This window comes from Lipotes vexillifer, unplaced genomic scaffold (genome assembly GCF_000442215.2).
Source record: "Lipotes vexillifer unplaced genomic scaffold, Lipotes_vexillifer_v1.1 scaffold577, whole genome shotgun sequence".
In the NCBI taxonomy this organism is placed as follows: Eukaryota; Metazoa; Chordata; class Mammalia; order Artiodactyla; family Lipotidae; genus Lipotes; species Lipotes vexillifer.
Window position 1 is genome coordinate 390,158 of NW_006781888.1, and position 22,690 is coordinate 412,847.

At 35.2% G+C, this 22,690-nt stretch overlaps 1 protein-coding gene across 1 annotated transcript in view; it reads left to right on the forward strand.

The window, feature by feature from the left end:
* The window catches only part of LOC103087464 (bifunctional heparan sulfate N-deacetylase/N-sulfotransferase 4), a 281,711-nt gene extending 263,030 nt beyond the window's left edge, over positions 1-18,681 (forward strand). The window contains exons 10-14 of the mRNA XM_007454855.1: positions 217-391; positions 5,846-6,016; positions 6,944-7,053; positions 10,737-10,839; positions 18,520-18,681. Of these exons, the coding sequence (XP_007454917.1) occupies positions 217-391; positions 5,846-6,016; positions 6,944-7,053; positions 10,737-10,839; positions 18,520-18,639 (679 nt within the window). The 3' untranslated portion in view covers positions 18,640-18,681. The remainder of the gene's footprint in view (positions 1-216; positions 392-5,845; positions 6,017-6,943; positions 7,054-10,736; positions 10,840-18,519) is intronic.
* The last annotated feature ends 4,009 nt before the right edge of the window (positions 18,682-22,690 follow it).

The window sequence follows — 22,690 nt, forward strand, 5'->3', positions numbered from 1 at the left end:
CTCTTTCCCCTGCCCTAACTAGTCCATTAGAACAATATTACCTGGGATTGTTTTTACATTCAAAGTGTATACAATAGTCTCTATTTTGACTATTATAACACCAATAATTAGAAATTGGTATAAATGGATGTCAAATATTTAAATTATTTCTTATCCATAGTATGGCAGGAAATCAATTAGACTTCAAATTAATTAATTGTCTTTCTCTGCCTTCAGGTATATGGAATTTTTCCCTACTCCATCCAACATCACAAGTGACTTTCTATTCGAAAAGAGTGCTAATTACTTCCATTCAGAAGAAGCTCCCAAACGAGCTGCATCTCTGGTCCCCAAAGCCAAGATCATCACCATCCTCATTGACCCCTCAGACAGAGCATACTCTTGGTACCAGGTATGAAGCAGTGCAAAATACCATTAAAAGCCTTTGGTCATATCTTGAATGTAAGCAATGGTGAATTAACAAAGTAAAGTCCAGATGTATTGAACAGTCAAATGTTAAAAGAGCTAAACAAACAAAAAAAATTATGAGAAATAAGAACTATTGATAAGATCTAATTGATATCAATTTGGGCAAGGAGTTTCAAGCATAAACATAACAGAAGAAAATCACACATCAAGGAATTAATAGATTGAACCATATAAACATGTAAAATATTGGTCAGTCACAATTAACAAAATTAAAATTACTATCTAAGTAGAGCATCTTTAGCAATACATGTTAAATGGCTTAGTTCCCTTAATTTGTAAAAAAAAAAAAAACGTTCCTGCAAACTGGTAAAAGTAACTAAATGAATAAATATTTGAGTAAAAAAATGAGCAGACAAGCAAAAGGCATAGATAAACAATTTACATACACACACACAAATCCAACCACACAATAATTTACATGAAAAATTAGGAATCAACAAAATATAAATCAAAATGGTACTTTTTAAAATATTATCTTGGCAAAAATTGTCATTCTTGTTCTCTCTGTTGACAAGGGTGTGTTGATAAAAGTACTAGAACTTTCTAATAGAAGGATATATATGGAGATATTTTCTGAAAACTAATTTGATGACAGTTATCAAAAGGTTTGTAAAGGTACTTTTGTGCTGTGATTCCTCTTCTGGAATCAATCATAAGAAAACCTCAAAAGGATTAAAAATATGTATCCCTTTTTTATTCATCAAGGTACTAATCATAATAACAAAAGGAAAAGTAAATATCCAACAATATAGAACTGTGTCACACCGAAATGGAGTATTCTTCAGCATTTCATGATGGTTTTAATCCATAGAATGATAATTAAAACATAGTGTTCATTCTAATGTGTGAATAGATATTAATCAAATAAGCAAAAAGGTATATAATTAGAAATTTTAAATGCTCTGTGAGGAAGTATGGGAGGTGCTATGAGAGCACTTTCTAGAGAAATCAACTTTAGACTTAAAACTGATGGAAGAGTAGGTTTAACTGAGTGAGGGTAGAGGGAGAGTGGGGCAGAGGGAAAGTATGTGTAGTCCCCTGGGTGCAAAGAACCACAGCACAGCTAAAGAACTAAAAGAAAGGGTTCATGTGGTTAGAGAGCAAAACCCGAGGTGGAGACCTGCGGGAGATGAGTCTGAGAGGCAGATGGGGGCTAGAAGCCAAGTGGGAGAACCAAGTGGCCACCATTCCTTGAGCCATCGAAAGCCTTTTTAAAATGTTAAACCAGTGTGTAACTACCAGAATTCCTTTTAGAAAACATGATACTATCTGCTATTTGAAGAATGGATTGGAGTGGAAGAAGTGACCATTCAGAGAAGTCAAGTAGAGGCTATTGCAAAAGTCCTGCTGTGAAATGGCAGTAGCAAGGACAAAGATAGTAAGTAGAAACGGGATGAAGGATAAAGTATCAAGAGATAGGGATTAAAATCAACAGAGCCTGGTGGGAAAACAGTGTCAAAGATAAATCAAATTTCCAGTCTGGGCAACTGGATGATAACCATATATTCCCGTGAAAAAGAAGCACTGAAGAAGGGTACAAGTGTTGTGCGGGGGTGGGGGAAGGCTAAAGATGTGACACAGATGGAAATCATGAGGTTATGACATCACTTTCACACCAAAAGCAGCAATAGAAGTGGCTGGCACTGTGGGGAAGGGTCTGAGCAGGAGACAGAAATTTGTGAATCAGAGGCAAAAAGCCACAGAAATGGTGAAATCGCCTAAGGAGAAGGTTCAGAGAAGAAAAGTACAGAACAGAATGAAGCAGCCAGAGAGAGGAAACAGCCAGAGGAGTAATAAAAAATCCAGCAGATACCAAGAAAGGAGTACTACCAAATGAAGGAGATGACAGCAATGTCAAACAGCTGCTAAGAAATTAGACAATTAGGCAAAGTAAGGCCTGAATTGTTTTCACTCAGTTGAAAGACATGGAGGGAAGTGAAACTTTTAGCAAACAAGACACAGTGGATAAGAAAGATGTGTTTATAGTGGTGGTGATCTGAATAATAATGAAAAGTTTTCAAAGGAAGAAGGATGTTAAAGGTCCCCCAAGGGAAAATGGGGAATTAGACCTGGGAGGATCCTGAGAGATCTGGAAGGGTGGCTACAGGAAATAGCTTAGATGGGAGGGAAGCACTCCATTTCCAGAGTTCTTCACTTTTCTTGTGCTGGGACCCTTCCGGCAGTAGGGTGGAGTCCATGTTCCCCATTTCAGAAATATATTTTTAAAGCATTAAACTACATAGTATTACAAAGGAAACAACTATATAGAAAAGTAATTAAAAATCAGTGACAAATTTAAAATCAAATTTGTTTAAAAGCAAATTTAAATTTACTGATATTAAATTAAAAGTAATTTAAAATCAGTAACAAATATTTACTAAATCATTAAATGGAAAGATCTAATGATGGGGCTAATACTACTGTAATTTTGAAATAGCGGTGAGTATAAACATTTGATAATCTGAAAGACCTGTAATGTGATAAAAATAAAAGAACTGATTTTTATTGGTGGTAAGATCACAAGTACAATACATACCAAATTTTATTTAGAAGTTACTAAAAATAAAGAGACATTTTTTTGAAGATTCAAGTTCATAGATCCTCTGAATTCTATCAGCGGGAGTTATTAAGAACCCCTGTATTGAAACTTAAGGTATAGAAAAGGATATAAATGTACTTGCTGGTAAATTTGAAGGTCTGGGATAGAGAAATTAAAGTGACTATGATGGTCTCTTTTTCCTTTAAAAAGTTGAGAACAAGTTAATCTAATGAAAAGAGGGGGAAAATTTGGGAGGCAGTAGTTTGAGGAGAGACAAAAGGGGGTATGAAATCTTGCTACAGGGGTGAGGTAAAGTTGACCAGAGAAATGTAAAATTGCCCATTGCAATGAAAGCCTAATTAAAGCTGATGACCTTGAATTTAAGGTGGTAATAATCTATATGTACTAAAATCCCAATGATATGAGTGCATACATAAATTAATGCCAAAATAAAGTAGATTAAAAGAAAAAAATTAATAGCATTGTAAAATAACAAGTAATTTTTCTTTTTCCTTTATTCTTTTTCTTGACTTTTCAAAATTTCTTCAATAAACATATATCACTAAGAACAAATAATGATGGACAGAAAAACGTGATACTGCAAACTGAGATTGCCAGTGGTTAGGAATTCAAGTGGAACACTTGTTTTGGGAGCAAAATCCAGAAATTATTGTTAGAATCCATGAGTCAATGACTCCCTAATATGCAAAAATGTGTCTTTCTCACTATAACAAAATTCATATTGCAAAGCAAGATAAACTTATTTTTTTCAACTGTGCCAAAAATATTGAGTTATTAAGCTTTAATGAAACATTTTAATGCGAACACTTGGGGAAAAATGTTGCACATTTTCCTGGCAGAAAAAATGGTCACTACTTAGAGCAGATTATATGAATCTCTTTTTTTTTTCACATGGATTCAACTATTTTTTTTAAAGAAGAGAGAATCTATGCCTGCTTCTTCAAGTAAATTCTTTGAACATACACATTTGAAATGAATAATTTTTTCTGATAATACTTTTTATTGCTATATTGCTAAGAGTAGGGTCCCCAGCCTGCTGTACATTTCAAAATAATGCAACCTATTACTTACATTGCATTATTACCCAGTCCTGTCTATTCAGTAAGTACCATAAATTTGAAGCTCAGCAGGTATAATTCAGAAAGTCCTACAAATGTCACCTGCCACTATAATTACCCCACATTTTTATAATGGGCCTCACAGAGGACCTATAGTGCTATTTTTTCCAATTCTGTGTGATTCCTGGTCATATTTTTATGCTACTCTTTTTAGTTGCATAAATATAAAAAAAAGTTGGTGCTAAACTGGTATAAGTCAATATAGAGCAGATTAAGTACAATTCCATATTATCACTGTGCAAAGTAGAAATGTTCACATTACTGCATTAACGTGCACATAGTATGTTTATATTTCTTCACACAAGTTACCCAGTTTCTACACCTTGTATTAATTAACTGTACTATGTAGTCTCTATGTATGTAGCATAATGCATTTACAAATAAGGTCAATAAGTATGCAATTATGAGAGGGCTTCAAAAGTATTATTATTTCTACCAACCTACCACCCACTAGTTACACTTTAACCATTTACCACTTAATCATCTTTACTTTCTTAGCAATTTTTATTTCTAACATATATAAGGGCTGCTATTACATAATTCTATCAGGCTCTAATATACTTCTATCCTTATCCTGTAGTAAATTTTCTTTAAGTTCGCTTTTAGGTATCTTGCAAAATCAATTCATCCATTCCCACACACCTCATTCATCTTCACTCAAATTTAAAGTTCTCTTAGTTTCCACATTTATTTTTTTCTGCTTATTAAAATCTTTCTCACTACATTTTAGCTCAAAAGCATCAATCATTAAAAAAGATCCCTTCATCTTTCATTCAGAACTAATCACTTATTGGTCTGGCTATCACAGCAAATAACTTATACCTCTAGTCAAATATATGACTTTATCACAATCTGTTAATCTGTTGTTTTCCATACCAGATTTTGATTTCTTTGAAGACAGCAATTTTTTCTTACCTATATCTTTTTATGTCTAGAATCTATTGCAGGTTATTGTTCTGGGAAGGATCTTAATAAATGCTTATAAAATTGTATTGATTTGTGTGGGGCTCTTGAGCTTGACCAATGATGGTAGGATGTGAAAGATTCAGAGAATTTGGTACTGAAAAACAGTAGTGAATTGGTATTTAGGAATTAGCAGAGTTAGGTGGAAACCCTTGGGAGGGTAAAAGCAAAGTGCCTTGGGCAACATCAACATAAATGTGACACCTGAGCAAGCATGAATAAACCTCTGCCTTCTCTGTACCCATAGCACCTGCCACATAGGGATATTGGGGAATTGTCGGAACCCTCAGGAGTGGCTGTAATGAAACAAGAGCACAGTAATATGTAAGCTTACTCCTGCCAATCAAAATCTCTTTTCATCAGGCTTGATCTGTCTGGTCCCTGACATCTTTTCACTTATAATCAGACCCATGGAGAAAATCCTTGTACTCTGTCTCTTGTCTTGCACCTAAACATTTTAGACATGAAGACAACCACAGGCTTATCTGAATGCTACTTGATATATATGGAAGGCTTATACTCTATATAAACAATATGACAATGCCTAGGCTTCAATATAGTGTGCATTTTTCACCTTATTTTTCATTCTAAAGTCAATTAATTATTTTTAGTTACTCTTTTTGGAATAAAAGACACATGACACATACACATATATCCACACATCAAACACATACATGCACACATACCTATGCAGGCATAAAGAAAATTAATTTTACAATTGACTTTCTTATTAAAGCACCAAAGATCACATGAAGATCCAGCTGCCCTGAGGTTTAATTTCTATGAAGTTATCACAACAGCACATTGGGCCCCATCTGACCTGAAAACTTTGCAGAGAAGATGCCTATTACCCGGATGGTATGCGGTCCACATAGAAAGATGGCTAACTTACTTTGCTACTTCTCAGGTAATGTCCTGAACTGAATTTCTTCTGTTTATTATATCCTCATAGTGTTGCACTGACAAACAGAAAATATAAATTAACATTGCCACAGATAGCAATTTATTATCAGAGATGATCATACCTAAGGAAGAAATGTGGGTTTTTACATTTTTAATGTCAATGGTAGTACTACAATGTTAAGTGGCTGTGAAACACATTCTGGGGATCTTCTTTTGGGTAGTAGCTGGTCTCAAAGTGGTAGGGCCTCACACAGGAGGCATCAGGTGCTTCATAGGCAATATCCAGTAGAGGAGCAGCCAGTTAGAACCTTTATGGGACACCATGTGCAGGTACCCGTGTGTCATCTGTCCTGTGGGAATCTTATAAGGAAAGAAGGAGGTTATGGATTAGACTGTCAAAATGGAAAGTGTTGTAACAGCTCCAGGAACTTGGGATAGAACAGGAAATAAGGATTTGCGGAAAGCGTCCACATCCTTTATCTTCTTCATTCCAGTAAGGTCACAACTAAAACCTGAGTTCTGTGTTGTGGTTTGTAAGGAGAATAGATGGGTAATTTTCATCTGTATGCTCATGATTTCCAAGCCCTTGGCTCCAAGGTTAACTCATGGAATTTCATAGGTTGGATAATTATCTGTATTACAGAGCAGATGGAAAATCGTGTTTCTACTGAACTACTAAATCAAGAGAGTGTCAGTGTTTATGATTTACAATCAAGTTAGTTAAGGGTTATAAAAAATGCCTTTGGCAAAATTTGCTGTTTATTTGGAAGGACACAAGAATAGTAAACATTAACATGTATGCTAAGTAGTGCATATTTTCTTCCTTTTCACACTGATCTAATTGATTAACATCATACCAGGTCAAGGGAGGCAGCTTGGTCTATTTAATTTAATTTTGTTCTTCATAAAGTGACTATTTTTGACTCTACAGTTGCTAATTATTGATGGACAGCAGCTGAGATCTGACCCAGTTACTGTGATGGACGAAGTCCAGAAGTTTCTGGGAGTTACACCTCATTATAATTACTCTGAAGCACTAACGTGAGTCTATTCTCATGGTTGATTTCATTTCCATTATTTGCCATCATAAATTATCACTGGTAGGTGTGTATATAGCATCATTAATACTAGGTATGAATTTATACATCATTATGCTACTCAAAAGCAGTCAAAGGAATGTCCTCATTATTCATGTAGTGTCTCCTTTTGAATACCAGGAACACTTAACCTTATAGGCATTTTATGTATCACAAATTCCCCTTTTTGTGAGCTTTCTCCCAGTATAAATTTGTTTAAGTAAACTTTCTACATGCCTACTGTATGCAGAAAGTGTCTAGGAATTGAGGTTACAAAGGTGGAAAAGATGATCTCTTTCCCCAGGTAATTTACAGGTTAGAAATAAAATGTTGATGGCCTCCATTAGCTCTGTGAAAGTGAGTAGTGTTTTGGGCAGAACTGGGAAAGGGATACATTCATGTTTTACTCTGTATTTTTAAAATTGTATATAACCAAATATAATCACGTGTAATGTTGTAGTTATTATTGCACAGCTGACCACCCAGAACCTACCGGCATGTAGCTGTAGCCATTTTATTATGCTCATGGATCCTGTGGGCTGGGAATTTAGACAGGACACAGCCAGGACAGCTTGTCTCTGCTCAAAATATATACTTGGGGCCATATTTGGGAAGACATGAATATCTAGGTATGACTTGAATGGCTGGAGACTGGAGTCTTCTGGAGGCTTCTTTACTCAACCTTTGGCTCTTGGACTGGGATAGCTCGAAGCTGAGCTCAGAGGGACAAGACCTCTGTGTGACTTCCTCACAGTGTAGTGGCTTTGTGTTCTGAGAGGGGGTGGTATATCGAGGGAATGTGGTTCAAGGTCTTCTCTGACCTAGCCTTGCAAGTCACATAGCATCACTTATGCCATATTCTATTGATTGCAACCAAGTCACTAGAGCCAGTGCAAATCCGAGGGGAGGGAAAGGAGCCTCCGCCTCTTGTTGAGGAGGGGCAAGGGCGTTCTGCAGAAGAGAATGTGGGAAGGGGGATATTGTTGCAGTCACCTTGGGAAAATAAAATCATGTACTTGGGTGACTGAAAATGGAAAAAAAAAGTGTAAAGAAGCAAAATAACAAACAAAAACAAAAGCTCCAAGCAGTCAAAATATATATTTAAAAGGGCATATACTTGATGCCCTCACAAAGGCCTGATATACAGCCTATTAAGTTTTAGACAAAATTTTGACAAGCTTGATTATACAATTTCCCAGTTCATAGCAGATTAGAATCAGCAATTAGACAATTAGAGAGGGTAATGGAAGGACAGGAAAAGAAGCAATAAGATTGGGTTGTTCCTTATCCACTAAAACAAGTCTAATGAAGTTTTTACCTACACATGGAAATAACAACACAAGGCATAGCCCCTGTTGATTAAGTAGACAAAGCTTCCCATAATACATTTACATAAATACTTATTGATGTCAGCATGTCTTCCCCTGCCTGCCTGCAGTAGTTTAGGGAATGGTTTTGTCCTGTTTACTACAAATAGTTCCTTATAGTTCAATAAACCTGTAAAATCATACTTTTAAAGAAGAGATTACAAACAAGTACAGAATATATGGTTTTTAATACATCTCACACATCACAAAAATTAATAACTATAGTGATGTTCAGTGTAATAAAAGAACTTGTAAGGCAACAAATTCATATCCTCAAAGTTGTCTAACAGTTATTTGAGAAAGGCTTTGCATCTTAATTTCACAATTTCATGCCTACTGAAACCAAACCATAAAACAAGGAATTGATATAACTTAGCAAGAATAAATGCCCATTGTTAGACTTCGGGTATATGACATTGTCAATGCAGTGAGTGAAACCAGGGCAGCAAAGTAATGTGGATTCAAGATTATGGCAACCCTATCTAAAAGAATGACTTTCAATATTCTGGATGGCTCTCCTTCCTCAGGTTGTATTAAGCTCTGCCTCACAATAGCTGTTTGGAGAGCAAGGAGAGACAGCAGCCCATCCTGAGACCTCTGTACACCAGAGAGCAAAGGAGATACTCTTAGTGTGTATAAATATCTTGGCTTGGTTGCTAGAGCTGTATTTTACCTTAATGCAGTTAAATATTCTCATCCTGAGGCAGAAAATGCTGTTTAGGGGCACTGTTATCCTGCCTTCCCCATCTCATTTTGCACAGCATGCAGAATTGTTTTTCCTCTTGGGAAATTAATGAAAACTAGAGAAAGGCCTATGACAGGCAAGGATCAGATTGAAAAGTCCAGGTTGGAAATGACTCTGTCTTCCTTTTATCCATTTAACCAGTGATGTATTTAATTTTAATTGATAACAAGTACTAGGACAACCCAGATTGCAAGGATCAGGTCTCTAATAATAGATTGGGCATGGAACTGTAAAGAAGAATCCCCTCTCCCCCTAAATGAGTTCACATACGTGCAGAAGCAAATTGCAGGTGCACCGGTATTATAGGAATGGGCCCAGGGCAACAAAATATTCTGCAACTAATTAACTTTACGTCCTACTCAATTATGCTCCATCTTTCTAAAACATCTGCTGAGCAACAAAAATGCAAACCTTTTCGATGTTTTATGCATGCAGCAAGTCCCATAGCAGTAAATTTAAAATTTCCCTTCCTATTTGGTTTATTCTTTCATTTTTCCTACCTTGTTAGTCCTAAACAAAAATTCTTATATATCTGAGTTTAAACCAAATAATTAGGCCACACATTCTTTCTTTTGTAACTTTGTGCAGCCATGGGAGCAAAACAACATTAGAATTTTCTTTAAGAGTATCAGGTCTGAATTAACCAATAGGATCATCTGTCTTCAACAAAAGAAATGAAGATTTGTCTAATCTTACATTCACCATTTGTATAATCTGTGTCTCAAGTTCTCTGGAAAAATACAGTGAATTATATCTTTACCCTTTTAATTTCCTCCTTGAAAAGTATAAACATATTGAACTGTTAAAAAAAATATAGCAGTTTTCTTAGAAGCTTTAATTCAGGTTTATATACATGGAAGCAACATAAGTGTCCATCAATAGATGAATGGATAAAGAAGATGTGGCACATATATACAATGGAATTTACTCAGCCATAAAAAGAAATGAAATTGAGTTATTTGTAGTGAGGTGGACGGACCTAGAGTCTGTCATACAAAGTGAAGTAAGTCAGAAAGAGAAAAACAAATACTAGATGCTAATACATATATATGGAATCTAAAAAGAAAAAAAAAAAGTGGTCATGAAGAACCTAGGGGCAAGACAGGAATAAAGATGCAGACCTACTAGAGAATGGACTTGAGGACATGGGGCAGGGGAATGGTAAACTGGGACAAAGTGAGAGAGTGGCATGGACATATATACACTACCAAATGTAAGATGGATAGCTAGTGGGAAGCAGCCACATAGCACAGGGAGATCAGGGGTGGGTTTGGGAGAGTGGGAGGGAAGGAGATGTAAGAGGGAGGAGATATGGGGATATATGTATATGTACAGCTGATTCACTTTGTTATAAAGCAGAAACTAACCCACCATTGTAAAGCAATTATACTCCAATAAAGATGTTAAAAAAAAAGAAGTATACTTACATTACATTCAGTCACCTTACTATATACCACTTAATGATGTCAAAGAAATCTGTGTATAACTTATAATCATTATATTTTTATTATCATTTATATATTTGATCTTTTGTAGTTTTGATCTCCAAAAGGGCTTTTGGTGTCAACTACTGGAAGGAGGAAAGACCAAATGCCTTGGAAAAAGCAAAGGTCGAAAGTATCCACCCATGGATCCAGAGGTAATATTTTCCTCATCTTTGAAATACACTGGTAGAACCCTGTGCATACAATTATTTCAAAGCTAGTAGACAATATATTTGATTTCTTTTTCTGATTTTTCGTTGTTATCAATAGTTTTATATATTTGGAAAATAAATAGACCAACAGAGATAGATGATTGATAGATATCTGTAGAAATTGTGTGCTGGGATGCAATTCAAACATAAATACTTACTGAACAGTAATTCCTTTCCAAATGTGTAAAGTACTTAAATAAATTATCTACTAAACAAGTGATTTTGGATAAAATATATAAGCATTATTATTACATATTAAATACATATATCCAACACCTATACAATGCATGGTACTGAGTTAAGCAAAGGAGAGTAAACTGCTCTGATCACCAATTACAACATATGGTGGAGAGGTTCTTCCACATCACCAAGCAAGGCTCAGACACCAGCTGGGTGTCCCACAACTCAACACAATTCTGACACTGTCTTCACAAAGATAGTAACAGATCTCACAGGCTAAGAGCCACATCCTACAAGACTGTCCCTCCCTGTTCAGGTTTTCACCTCAAGTCCCAAGTCCAGGTTATCACCTCCATCTTGAACCACTGGCTATAGATTGGACGTTCCAAAACCCCCCTCCTTGGTTCTGATTAATATGCTACAGTGGCTCCCAAAACTCAGAGAAATATTTTCCTTATTGGATCACTGTTTTATTACAAAGGGATATAACTCAGAAATAGATATATGAGATATATCAGATATATGAGGTGCAGATATATGAGGTGCATAGGCCAAGATATGGGTTAAGGGTGTGGAGGTTCCATGCCTTTTCTGATTTCTCTAGTCTCTCCACATGTTCATCAACCCAGAAAGTCTCCAAACCCCATCCTTTTTGGGTATTTATGGAAGTTTCATTACAGTGACATGATTGATTAAATCACTGACAAATGGTGATTGATTCAACCTCCAGCCCCTCTCCCTTACCCAATGGTGAGGGGATAGCATTAAAGTTCCAACCTTTTGCACCAGAGGGCACATAGCAGAAGCAAGAAGAACTACAATCCTGCAGCCTGTGGAACAAAAACCACGTTCACAGAAAGACAGACAAGATGAAAAGGCAGAGGGCTATGTACCAGATGAAGGAACAAGATAAAACCCCAGAAAAACAACTAAATGAAGTGGAGATAGGCAACCTTCCAGAAAAAGAATTCAGAATAATGATAGTGAAGATGATCCAGGACCTCGGAAAAAGAATGGAGGCAAAGATCAAGAAAATGCAAGAAATGTTTAACAAAGACCTAGAAGAATTAAAGAACAAACAAACAGAGATGAACAATACAATAACTGAAATGAAAAGTACACTAGAAGGAATCAATAGCAGAATAACTGAGGCAGAAGAACAGATAAGTGACCTGGAAGACAGAATGGTGGAATTCACTGCTGCAGAACAGAATAAAGAAAAAAGAATGAAAAGAAATGAAGACAGCCTAAGAGACCTCTGGAACAACATTAAACGCAACAACATTCGCATTATAGGGGTCCCAGAAAATATTTGAAGAGATTATAGTCGAAAACTTCCCTAACATGGGAAAGGAAATAGCCACCCAAGTCCAGGAAGTGCAGCGAGTCCCATACAGGATAAACCCAAGGAGAAACATGCCGAGACACATAGTAAGCAAATTGGCAAAAATTAAATACAAAGGAAAATTATTAAAAGTAGCAAGGGAAAAATGACAAACATACAAGGGAAGTCCCATAAGGTTAACAGCTGATTTATCAGCAGAAACTCTACAAGCCAGAAGGGAGTGGCATGATACAATTAAAGTGATGAAAGGGAAGAACCTACAACCAAGATTACTCTACCCGGCAAGGATCTCATTCAGATTCAATGGAGAAATCAAAAGCTTTACAGACAAGCAAAAGTGAAGAGAATTCAGCACCACTAAACCAGCTCTACAACAAATGCTAAAGGAACTTCTCTAAGTGGGAAACACAAGAGAAGAAAAGGACCTACAAAAACAAACCCAAAACAATTAAGAAAATGGTCACAGGAACATACATATCGATAATTACCTTAAACGTGAATGGATTAAATGTTCCAACCAAAAGACACAGCTTGCTGAATGGATACAAAAACAAGTCTACAAGACCCACTTCAGATCTAGGGACACATACAGACTGAAAGTGAGGGGATGGAAAAAGATATTCCATACAAATGGAAATCAAAAGAAAGCTGGAGTAGCTATACTCATATCAGATAAAATAGACTTTAAAATAAAGAATGTTACAAGAGACAAGGAAGGACACTACATAATGATCAAGGGACCAATCCAAGAAGAAGATATAACAATTATAAATATATATGCACCCAACATAGGAGCACCTCAATACATAAGGCAACTGCTAACAGCTGTAAAAGAGGAAATCAACAGTAACACAATAATAGTGGGGGACTTTAACACCTCACTTACACCAATGGACAGATCATCCAAAATGAAAATAAACAAGGAAACACAAGCTTTAAATGACACAATAGACCACATAGATTTAAATGATATTTATAGGATATTCCATCCAGAAACAGCACATTACACTATCTTCTCAAGTGCACATGGAACATTCTCCAGGATAGATCACATCTTGGGTCACAAATCAAGCCTCAGTAAATTTAAGAAAATTGAAATCATATTAAGTATCTTTTCTGACCACAACACTATGAGATTAGAAATGTTACAGGGAAAAAATGTAAAAAACACAAACACATGGACTAAGCAATACATTACTAAATAACCAAGAGATCACTGAAGAACTCAAAGAAGAAATCAAAAAATACCTAGAAAAAAATGACAATGAAAACACGACAATCCAAAACCTATGGGATGCAGCAAAAGCAGTTCTAAGAGGGAAGTTTATAGCTATACAAGCCTCCCTCAAGAAACAAGAAAAATCTCAAATAAACAATCTAACCTTACACCTAAAGGAACTAGAGACAGAAGAACAAACAAAACCCAAAGTTAGCAGAAGGAAAGAAATCATAAATATCAGAGCAGAAATAAATGAAATAGAAACAAAGAAAACAATAGCAAAGATCAATAAAACTAAAAGCTGGTTCTTTGAAAAGATAAACAAAATTGATAAACCATTAGCCAGACTCATCAAGAAAAAGAGGGAGAGGACTCAAATCAATAAAATTAGATATGAAAAAGGAGAAGATAAACAGACACCACAGAAATACAAAGCATCCTAAGAGACTACTACAAGCAACTCTATGCAGTAAAATGGACAACCTGGAAGAAATGGACACATTCTCAGAAAGGTATAACCTTCCAAGACTGAACCAGGAAGAAACAGAAAATATGAACAGATGAATCACAAGTAATGAAATTGAAACTGTGATTAAAAATCTTCCAGCAAACAAAAGTCCAGGACCAGATGGCTTCACAGGTGAATTCTATCAAACACTTAGAGAAGAGCGAACACCCGTCTTTCTCAAACTCTTCCAAAAAACTGCAGAGGAAGGAACACTCCCAAACTCATTCTATGAGGCCACCATCACCCTGATACCAAAACCAGACAAAGATACTACAAAAAAAGAAAATTACAGACCAATATCACGGATGAATATAGATGCAAAAATCCTCAACAAAATACTAGCAAACAGAATCCAACAACATATTAAAAGGATCATAAACCATGATCAAGTGGGATTTATCCCAGGGATGCAAAGATTCTTCAATATATAAAAATCAATCAATGTGATACACCATATTAACAAATTGAAGAATAAAACCCATATGATCATCTCAATAGATGCAGAAAAAGCTTTTGACAAAATTCAACACCCATTTATGATAAAAACTCTCCAGAAAGTGGGCATAGAGGGAAGCTACCTCGATGTAATAAAGGCCATATACGACAAACCCACAGCAAACATCATTGTCAATGGTGAAAAACTGAAAGCATTTCCTCTAAGATTAGGAACGAGGCAAGGATGTCCACTCTCACCACTATTATTCAACATAGTTTTGGAACTCCTAGCCACAGCAATCAGAGAAGAAATAAAAGGAATACAAATAGGAAAAGAAGAAGTAAAACTGTCACTGTTTGCAGATGACATGATACTCTACACAGAGAATCCTAAAGATGCTACCAGAAAACGACTAGAGCTAATCAATGTATTTGGTAAAGTCACAGGATACAAAATTAATGCCCAGAAATCTCTTGCATTCCTATACACTAATGATGAAAAATCTGAAAGAGAAATTAAGGAAGCACTCCCATTTACCATTGCAACAAAAAGAATAAAATACCTAGGAATAAACCTACCTAAGGAGACAAAAGACCTGCATTCAGAAAACTATAAGACACTGATGAAAGAAATTAAAGATGATACAAATAGATGGAGAGATATACCATGTTCTTAGATTAGAAGAATCAATATTGTGAAAAGGACTCTACTACCCAAAGCAATCTCCAGACTCAATGCAATCCCTATCAAATTACCAATGGCATTTTTTACGGAACTAGAACAAAAAATCTTAAAATTTGTATGGAGACACAAAAGATCCCAAATAGCCAAAGCAGTCTTGAGGGGAAAAAAACGGAGCTGGAGGAATCAGACTCCCTGACTTCAGAATATACTACAAAGCTACAGTAATCAAGACAGTATGGTACTGGCACAAAAACAGAAACATAGATCAATGGAACAAGATAGAAATTTCAGAGATAAATCCATGCACCTATGGTCAACTAATCTATGACAAAGGAGGCAAAGATATACAATGGAGAGAAGACAGTCTCTTTGATAAGTGGTGCTGGGAAAACTGGACGGCTACATGTAAAAGACTGAAATTAGAACACTCCCTAACACCATACACAAAAATAAACTCAAAATGGATTTGAGACCTAAATGTCAGACCAGACACTATAAAACTCTTAGAGGAAAACATAGGAAGAGCACTCTTTGACATAAATCACAGCAAGATCTTTTTTGATCTACCTCCTAGAGTAATGGAAATAAAAACAAAAATATACAAATGGGACCAAATGAAACTTAAAAGCTTTTACACAGCAAAGGAAACTACAAACAAGACAAAAAGACAACCCTCAGAATGGGAGAAAATATTTGCAAATGAATCGATGGACAAAGGGTTAATCTCCAAAATATATAAACAGCTCATCCAGCTCAATATTAAAGAACAAACAACCCAATCCAAAAATGGGCAGAAGACCTAAATAGACATTTCTGCAAAGAGGACATACAGATGGCCAAGAGGCACATGAAAAGCTGCTCAACATCACTGTTAGAGAAATACAAATCAAAACTACAATGAGGTATCACCTCACACCAGTTAGAATGGGCATCATCAGAAAATCTACAAACATCAAATGCTGGAAAGGGTGTGGAGAAAAGGGAACCCTCTTGCACTGTTGGTGGGAATGTACATTGATACAGCCACTATGGAGAACAGTATGGAGGTTCCTTTAAAAACTAAAAATAGAATTGCCATATGAACCAGCAATTCCACTACTGGGCATATATCCTGAGAAAACCATAATTCAAAAAGACACATGCACCCCAATATTCATTGCAGCACTATTTACAATAGCCAGGTCATGGAAGCAACCTGAATGCCCATCAACAGACGAATGGATAAAGAAGTTGTGGTACATGTATATGATGGAATATTACTCGGCCATAAAAAGGAACGAAATTGGGTCATTTGTTGAGATGTGGATGGATCTAGAGACTGTCATAAAGAGTGAAGTAAGGCAAAAAGAGAAAAACAAATATCGTATATTAACGCACGTATGTGGAACCTAGAAAAATGATACAGATGAACCGTTTTGCAGGGCAGAAGTTGAGACACAGTTGTAGAGAACAAACATATGGACACCAAGGGGGGAAAGCCCTATGGGGTGTGGGGATGGTGGTGTGATGAATTGGGCGATTGGGATTGACATGTATACACTGATGTGTATAAAACTGATGACTAATAAGAACCTGCTGTATAAAAAATTTAAAAATAAAAAGTTCCAACCTTTTAACCACAAGGTTGGTTCCCCATGCCACCAGCCTCCATTCTTAGGTGGGGTCCATAAGCCACCTCATCAACATAACAAAATATACCTTTATCACTGTCTCACTTAGGAAATTCCAAGGGTTTTAGGAGCTCTGTGCCAGAAATGGGACCAATGATCAAATTCATATTTCTTATTATGAATCACAATATCACAAATAGGATACAGGATAAAACAGTTATAAGCCCAGATTTATTATAGGAGGATAACTTAGTTACAGTCACTTGTTTATAATAAGATACACAAAACAATGTGAAACTACAAAAAGGCAGGGGAAAAAAATCTTTCAATAAAAGTTATAGTATGAGGAGATAGACTAGGATTGGGAAACCAATTAGCAATCAACTGAGCAGATATAATGAGTATCTCTCCTAAGACAAGGTAGGCAAAAGGAGGATGGAAGATATTAGGTATTACTGTGGATATAGAAGAACCAGAAGGTCCTCAAACTATACCTTTGAACTCGATAATTTCAAAAGGCCTTCAAAAATCACTTTAATCTACCAAGAAATCAATATAAAATTCCACTACTTCTATAAAAATCTTATCCAGAATTTGAAGTGTTTACAATCTGGTTTAAGGGTAGAAATGTAATGAAATTCCTGGTGAATGGTACAAGACAAAATGTAGTTATGTTAAGTCCATTTCCATAGTACACACAAAAGTGGCTAAGGGAGTTTTAGGAAGAAAGAGACTCATTTGTGCTAAAATATTGGGAGGGCTTAAGAGAGATGGTGTAACTTTGACCAGATGGAAACCGATACGTGGGCCATTGCTACCTATATTTTCACAGGAAAAATGTTCGTCTCTACTATTTTATCAAAGAGACACAGAATTATGTTCATTGGGTTCTGATATGAGGTAAGTGACATCCACAGAGAAAGACCAATTATAAGTTTTCTGTCTTCCAGAAATAAAACAAACTAAAACCACAGATATATCTGATAATCCTTTTTTAAACCATTCATCTAAAAATGGCCCATCACTGCAGCTTGGTTAGGAATATAAGAATCACAGGAAAGATCATTATAATGATCTTTATAATGAGACCTTATAATATCTTTGAAGAAGAAACGCTTAATGATTTTTCAAAAAACCTGTTTTGGTCCTGAATAAATATAGAAAACATTTTATAAATTGCAAGTTATTTCTTTAATCATGAAATTCAGCTTTTGTGATTATGTTCATTTTTCATCTTTATGCTATGACCCAATTTTACATAAAGTGACCAATTTAAAAAACATAGATGTTTTTTCTGTAGATTTGGTACCACATCTGGTCCCTACGTACCTCATTCTTCTTTAGTATTATATACTTCTTATCAACTTTTCTCCCTGCATAGACTTCAGCAATCCCTTAATAAATAGGTGTTTTAGTGGTTGTATAAGGCACGTAAGTTATACCTGGACCCATTTTTATTTTACAGCTATACTTCTGCCAAATATTTTCTAACGGTAAAAATGAGTGATATCTGCAGAAAAATACAAAGAAATACCTATTCTATAGCCGGTCCTAGTGTAGTAGAATTTCTTAAGAAATGTGCGCAATCTCAGTTAATGAACTAATAGCTTCCTTTGCCTTCTTTTTCTTTTCACATTTCAGTCTAGAACCTTCCTCTCTAATTACTACCGAGATCATAATGTGGAACTGTCCAAACTGCTACACAGACTGGGGCAGCCTCTCCCATCATGGCTGAGACAGGAGCTACAAAAAGTGAGATAGCACTGGAGAGAAGAACCAAGGCTCCCAAGATACTGACTTTTACTATGAAACAGAAAAACAAACCCCCCATCTTTTATCCCATTAATGCACTTGTGACTGTCAACAGAGGATCGTGTGAATAAATCTCCTTCTATCTTTTTCATAAAATGAAAACTGTTATATATGCTCTCATTGGCAATTACTAGCATCAATCCCTGTGTGACTTTTGAGAAATAATGTGGGGTGTTGTGGCATTACCCAGTTTCCAGTGTGGGGATCATAACACAGCCCAGTTCCTCTGTTGACCATAAGGTTTCAGAAACTATGTTTGACTGAGAACACTGATTATATGCAAGAAACAAATTAGAATCTTGAGGAAAAGATAATGACTGAGATATCTGTAAATGAGGCTAGTAGTAACCCAATATCTGAATTAAGGGCTTACATTTTCCCTTGCTAATTTAAAAACAATTTTGTTTTTGTTATGAAATTATAAGTATAATCCTATACTCTTATTTTGAGCATTTATTACTCAAATAAATAGCCCACACATGTTTTCCTCTGTTACTCATCTTTATGAATTTCTTTGACTTGCTAAAGAAGTTGCAAAGTTGTAACCTCCCACATTTTTGGTCTGTTTCCCTCTTATAGGAGGAGACTATCTGAAAATTTCCATATTCACTGACAATAGTATTTTATCTGGCAAGGCATGCCATTCTCAGTGAATTTTGCTTATGGTTCCAACAGCGGCTATCAGAGATTTGGGGGGAAAATGAATGAGAAAGTGCATACTTTGCATAATATTAACTACTGTGTGTAAGGCCATCTTTCCATGGGTAAAAATCTTACCATACTATTAATCTAGGTATTTCCACCTTGACAATAACGTAGTATTCATATATTTTTTCACTATCCACAGAAGAAAAAAAACTTTATTGGTAAGACATGGAATGAAAATACCAATATGTGTTTACAGGTAGAGAGAGGCACTTGTGCCTTTTATGTAGTACATGTCAATCGTTTAAAGCATGGACTTTTATATGTGTCAGTACATATACTAATGCAAAATATTACGTTTTTAATGCCTATTTAACAGAAGAAATGTAATCTAAAACTTAACCTCTTTAAACACCATGAATTCTCTAAATTAAACCATATTTCTCATCCATGCCATCCAAAAATTAATTTCTAGAGAAGAAGTGATGCTCTTCCTGTCTTAGAGTTATAGGTTACTCTCCCATTTGGAGGATTTTTGTCTCATTTGTCAATGAAGGTATGTTAAAGTTTTGTTAATCTTTTCCATGATACATGAATGTAAAATTTCAGTGGAACAGTAACTCAAAGTGGCTTTGGTAGCATTACCTATCAATCCATCCTTCCTCCAGAGTAATTTTTCTATAGGCTGTAAATAATATTACTTTCTCCTATAATTTGAGCAATCATGCTTGACATAATTCAATGTCTTCAAAGGAAACTGAAGATCATCGTTTCTGTTTACTTGTTGTTTGTGGTTTTAAGCAAACAATTCAAGTATGATCTAAAAGAGAATCAAGAAACAGGATTCACCTTTGGATCTATACTTCATTAAGATTTTTGTTTTTCTGTTGTTTTCCCACTGCATCTAAAGGCTCTTGATCTTTTTCAGAAAATGTTAAGATTTTTCTTGGGTATGAATTGATACAAATCACAAAACTGTTGCTTTTGTTGTTCTTTGTTCAGTGTGAGGCTCAGTTTCTCCACCTTATTGTTACTTAGGTGAGCATGTGCTTGATAGCATTCCATTAAAGCACACTAAAATCATAAGAATTGTGTATTTAGAACTCTAACTTCTGATTTATTTGTTCACTAGTTTCCTCCAGTTACATTCTAATTTTTTCTTTCGTGAAGTAGAGATTGACATTTTTTTTTCCAAGTGGGAAAAAAGAGATATTTGTAGAAAAGAGGGGAGATACTTTTCATACTGAGTAAAATTCATAAAATTCAAAGTCTACCTTATCACCAGATTTTTTTAAATGTAACTAATTTTCTGCATTTTCTTATTTTTTCTAAATAATGTATACAGTATCATTCACCTACCTACAAATAGCTGGGAGCAAAATTCCCACAAATTCTACTAGTCTTTTTTTCTTCCCTGGTTCATTTCAATCAGTATGCACATTTTTCTTACTAAGATTGACAATGAAGACAACAAAACAAATTTTAATTATATAATTCATCTCTTACAGTAAACTACTTAGAGGGACTCTGGGCTTTGAGAAGATTATAATAAATCTGGAAAATTTTTAGTTTTAAGAATATCTTGGTTTTCCCAGTTTTTACCCACTGACTACTTCAGAACTATTGACTCAATATTTAGCATAGGCAATAGTTTAGCTCTAAATAAATTATCTTTCGTGGTCTTGAATGACATACTTTTTAAAATTTTAAAGAACTTCCTAAAACCTTTAAATAAGCCAGTATTTCTCCTCTTTCCTTCTTTTTCTTTATTCCAACTGCCTAACTTACAAATATAATCATTGATTACATTAATAAAGGAACAATATTTGATTATAACCCTACATCAAAATATATTAATATATGCTTGTCAAATACCAGCCTCTAAAAATTATATTACAAATCTCATACAAAAACAAATTTTGTTTGTGTTTAACAATGGCCTCAAAACAATTAAATAAGCAACAAAGAAGAATGCTAGTGAGAAAAATTTATACTCCTTCTAACACTGTAGTTTTTTCTACAAAAAAGATAGTTCTTCATCCAATAAGAGATTTTATTTGCCTTGATTTCAACAAACCCGTTCACATATAACTAATGGAGTTTTTGTTCTTCTATCTCGCTGTTTTAATATGATATAAAGTGACCTGCTTACCATGGGTGTCGATTTATTTTTAATTATGCAAACAATTTACACTCGAATAATATCTTACAAGCCTGCTTTTGGTGGCTAGATAAGATATTAACCATTTGCTTGATGGAGGTCCCTCAAAAACAATGCTGGCCAATGATTTCAAAAAGAAAATATCAAAGAGTCTTGCATATAGGATTTTACTTCAACTGTAGGAACACAGCTTGGCCATAGGTACATATGTTTGTTCAGTATATGTATATATATGCAAATGAATATTTTCTTGTGTGAGCCAATGAGGTGGGTGGGGAGAACATAAAGAGAACTCTGCTTTTACTGAAATTGTTAAATAACTGATGTAGTACATGCATAACATATCTTCGGTTCTCACTTCTTCAGAATAAATATTACTGCTGGTATGGCCACTAGAGTAATGTTGTTTCTCCTTTAAAATCCAAGGTTTTCACCTATAGATGAATCTATTTCCTTCCCTTTGACTTGGTTCGCTCTATACATGTTCCCTGAATTCCAAAGATATAACAAGTGTAACCAGGAAATTATGAGAGTGGACTTGGGGTATCTGGGTTCACATCCCAGTTCTGCCTCAGGCAAGCTATGTGGCCTCGGACAATTTGTGGAACTTCCCTGAGTCAGAGTTTCCTTTTTTGTAAAATAGAGACAATAAAGTATTACTCATTGGGTCACTGTAAATATTAAATGAGAATATATTTAAACAACTTAGCCCATTGCCTAATGTAGTTATGCCGGACCATGTTTGTTACAGAAATAACATAATATTCAAACCACTATCTCTTTTTTTCATCAGACAAGAATATGTTTTTCTATTCCCTTTAATAATAAAACATATATATCTTAAACATATAATTAACTGTATTTGGTTAAAATGAGAAACTGTCTTCACCATCATCATTCAAAAATAAATTTCGCATGACTCCCTGCTATTGTTCTGATCAACATTCAGAGCAAAATAATTCCAGCTCAGTCCCTTCTATTGAAGTCTCTTTGTCCTTTTCCTCCTACCTACTTAATCCTCAGTTTATCTAGTAGAATATCTTCCCCTTATCTTCTCTTTATATCTCTCTCTTCAAATTTTTTGCAACCCAACAGATCCTCTATCAGGAATATCAGGTCTAGAGGTACAACTCCCTCAAAGGAAAGTCATAAAATTTAATGAAGAGATACATGTAATAACAAATCAATGCTTAA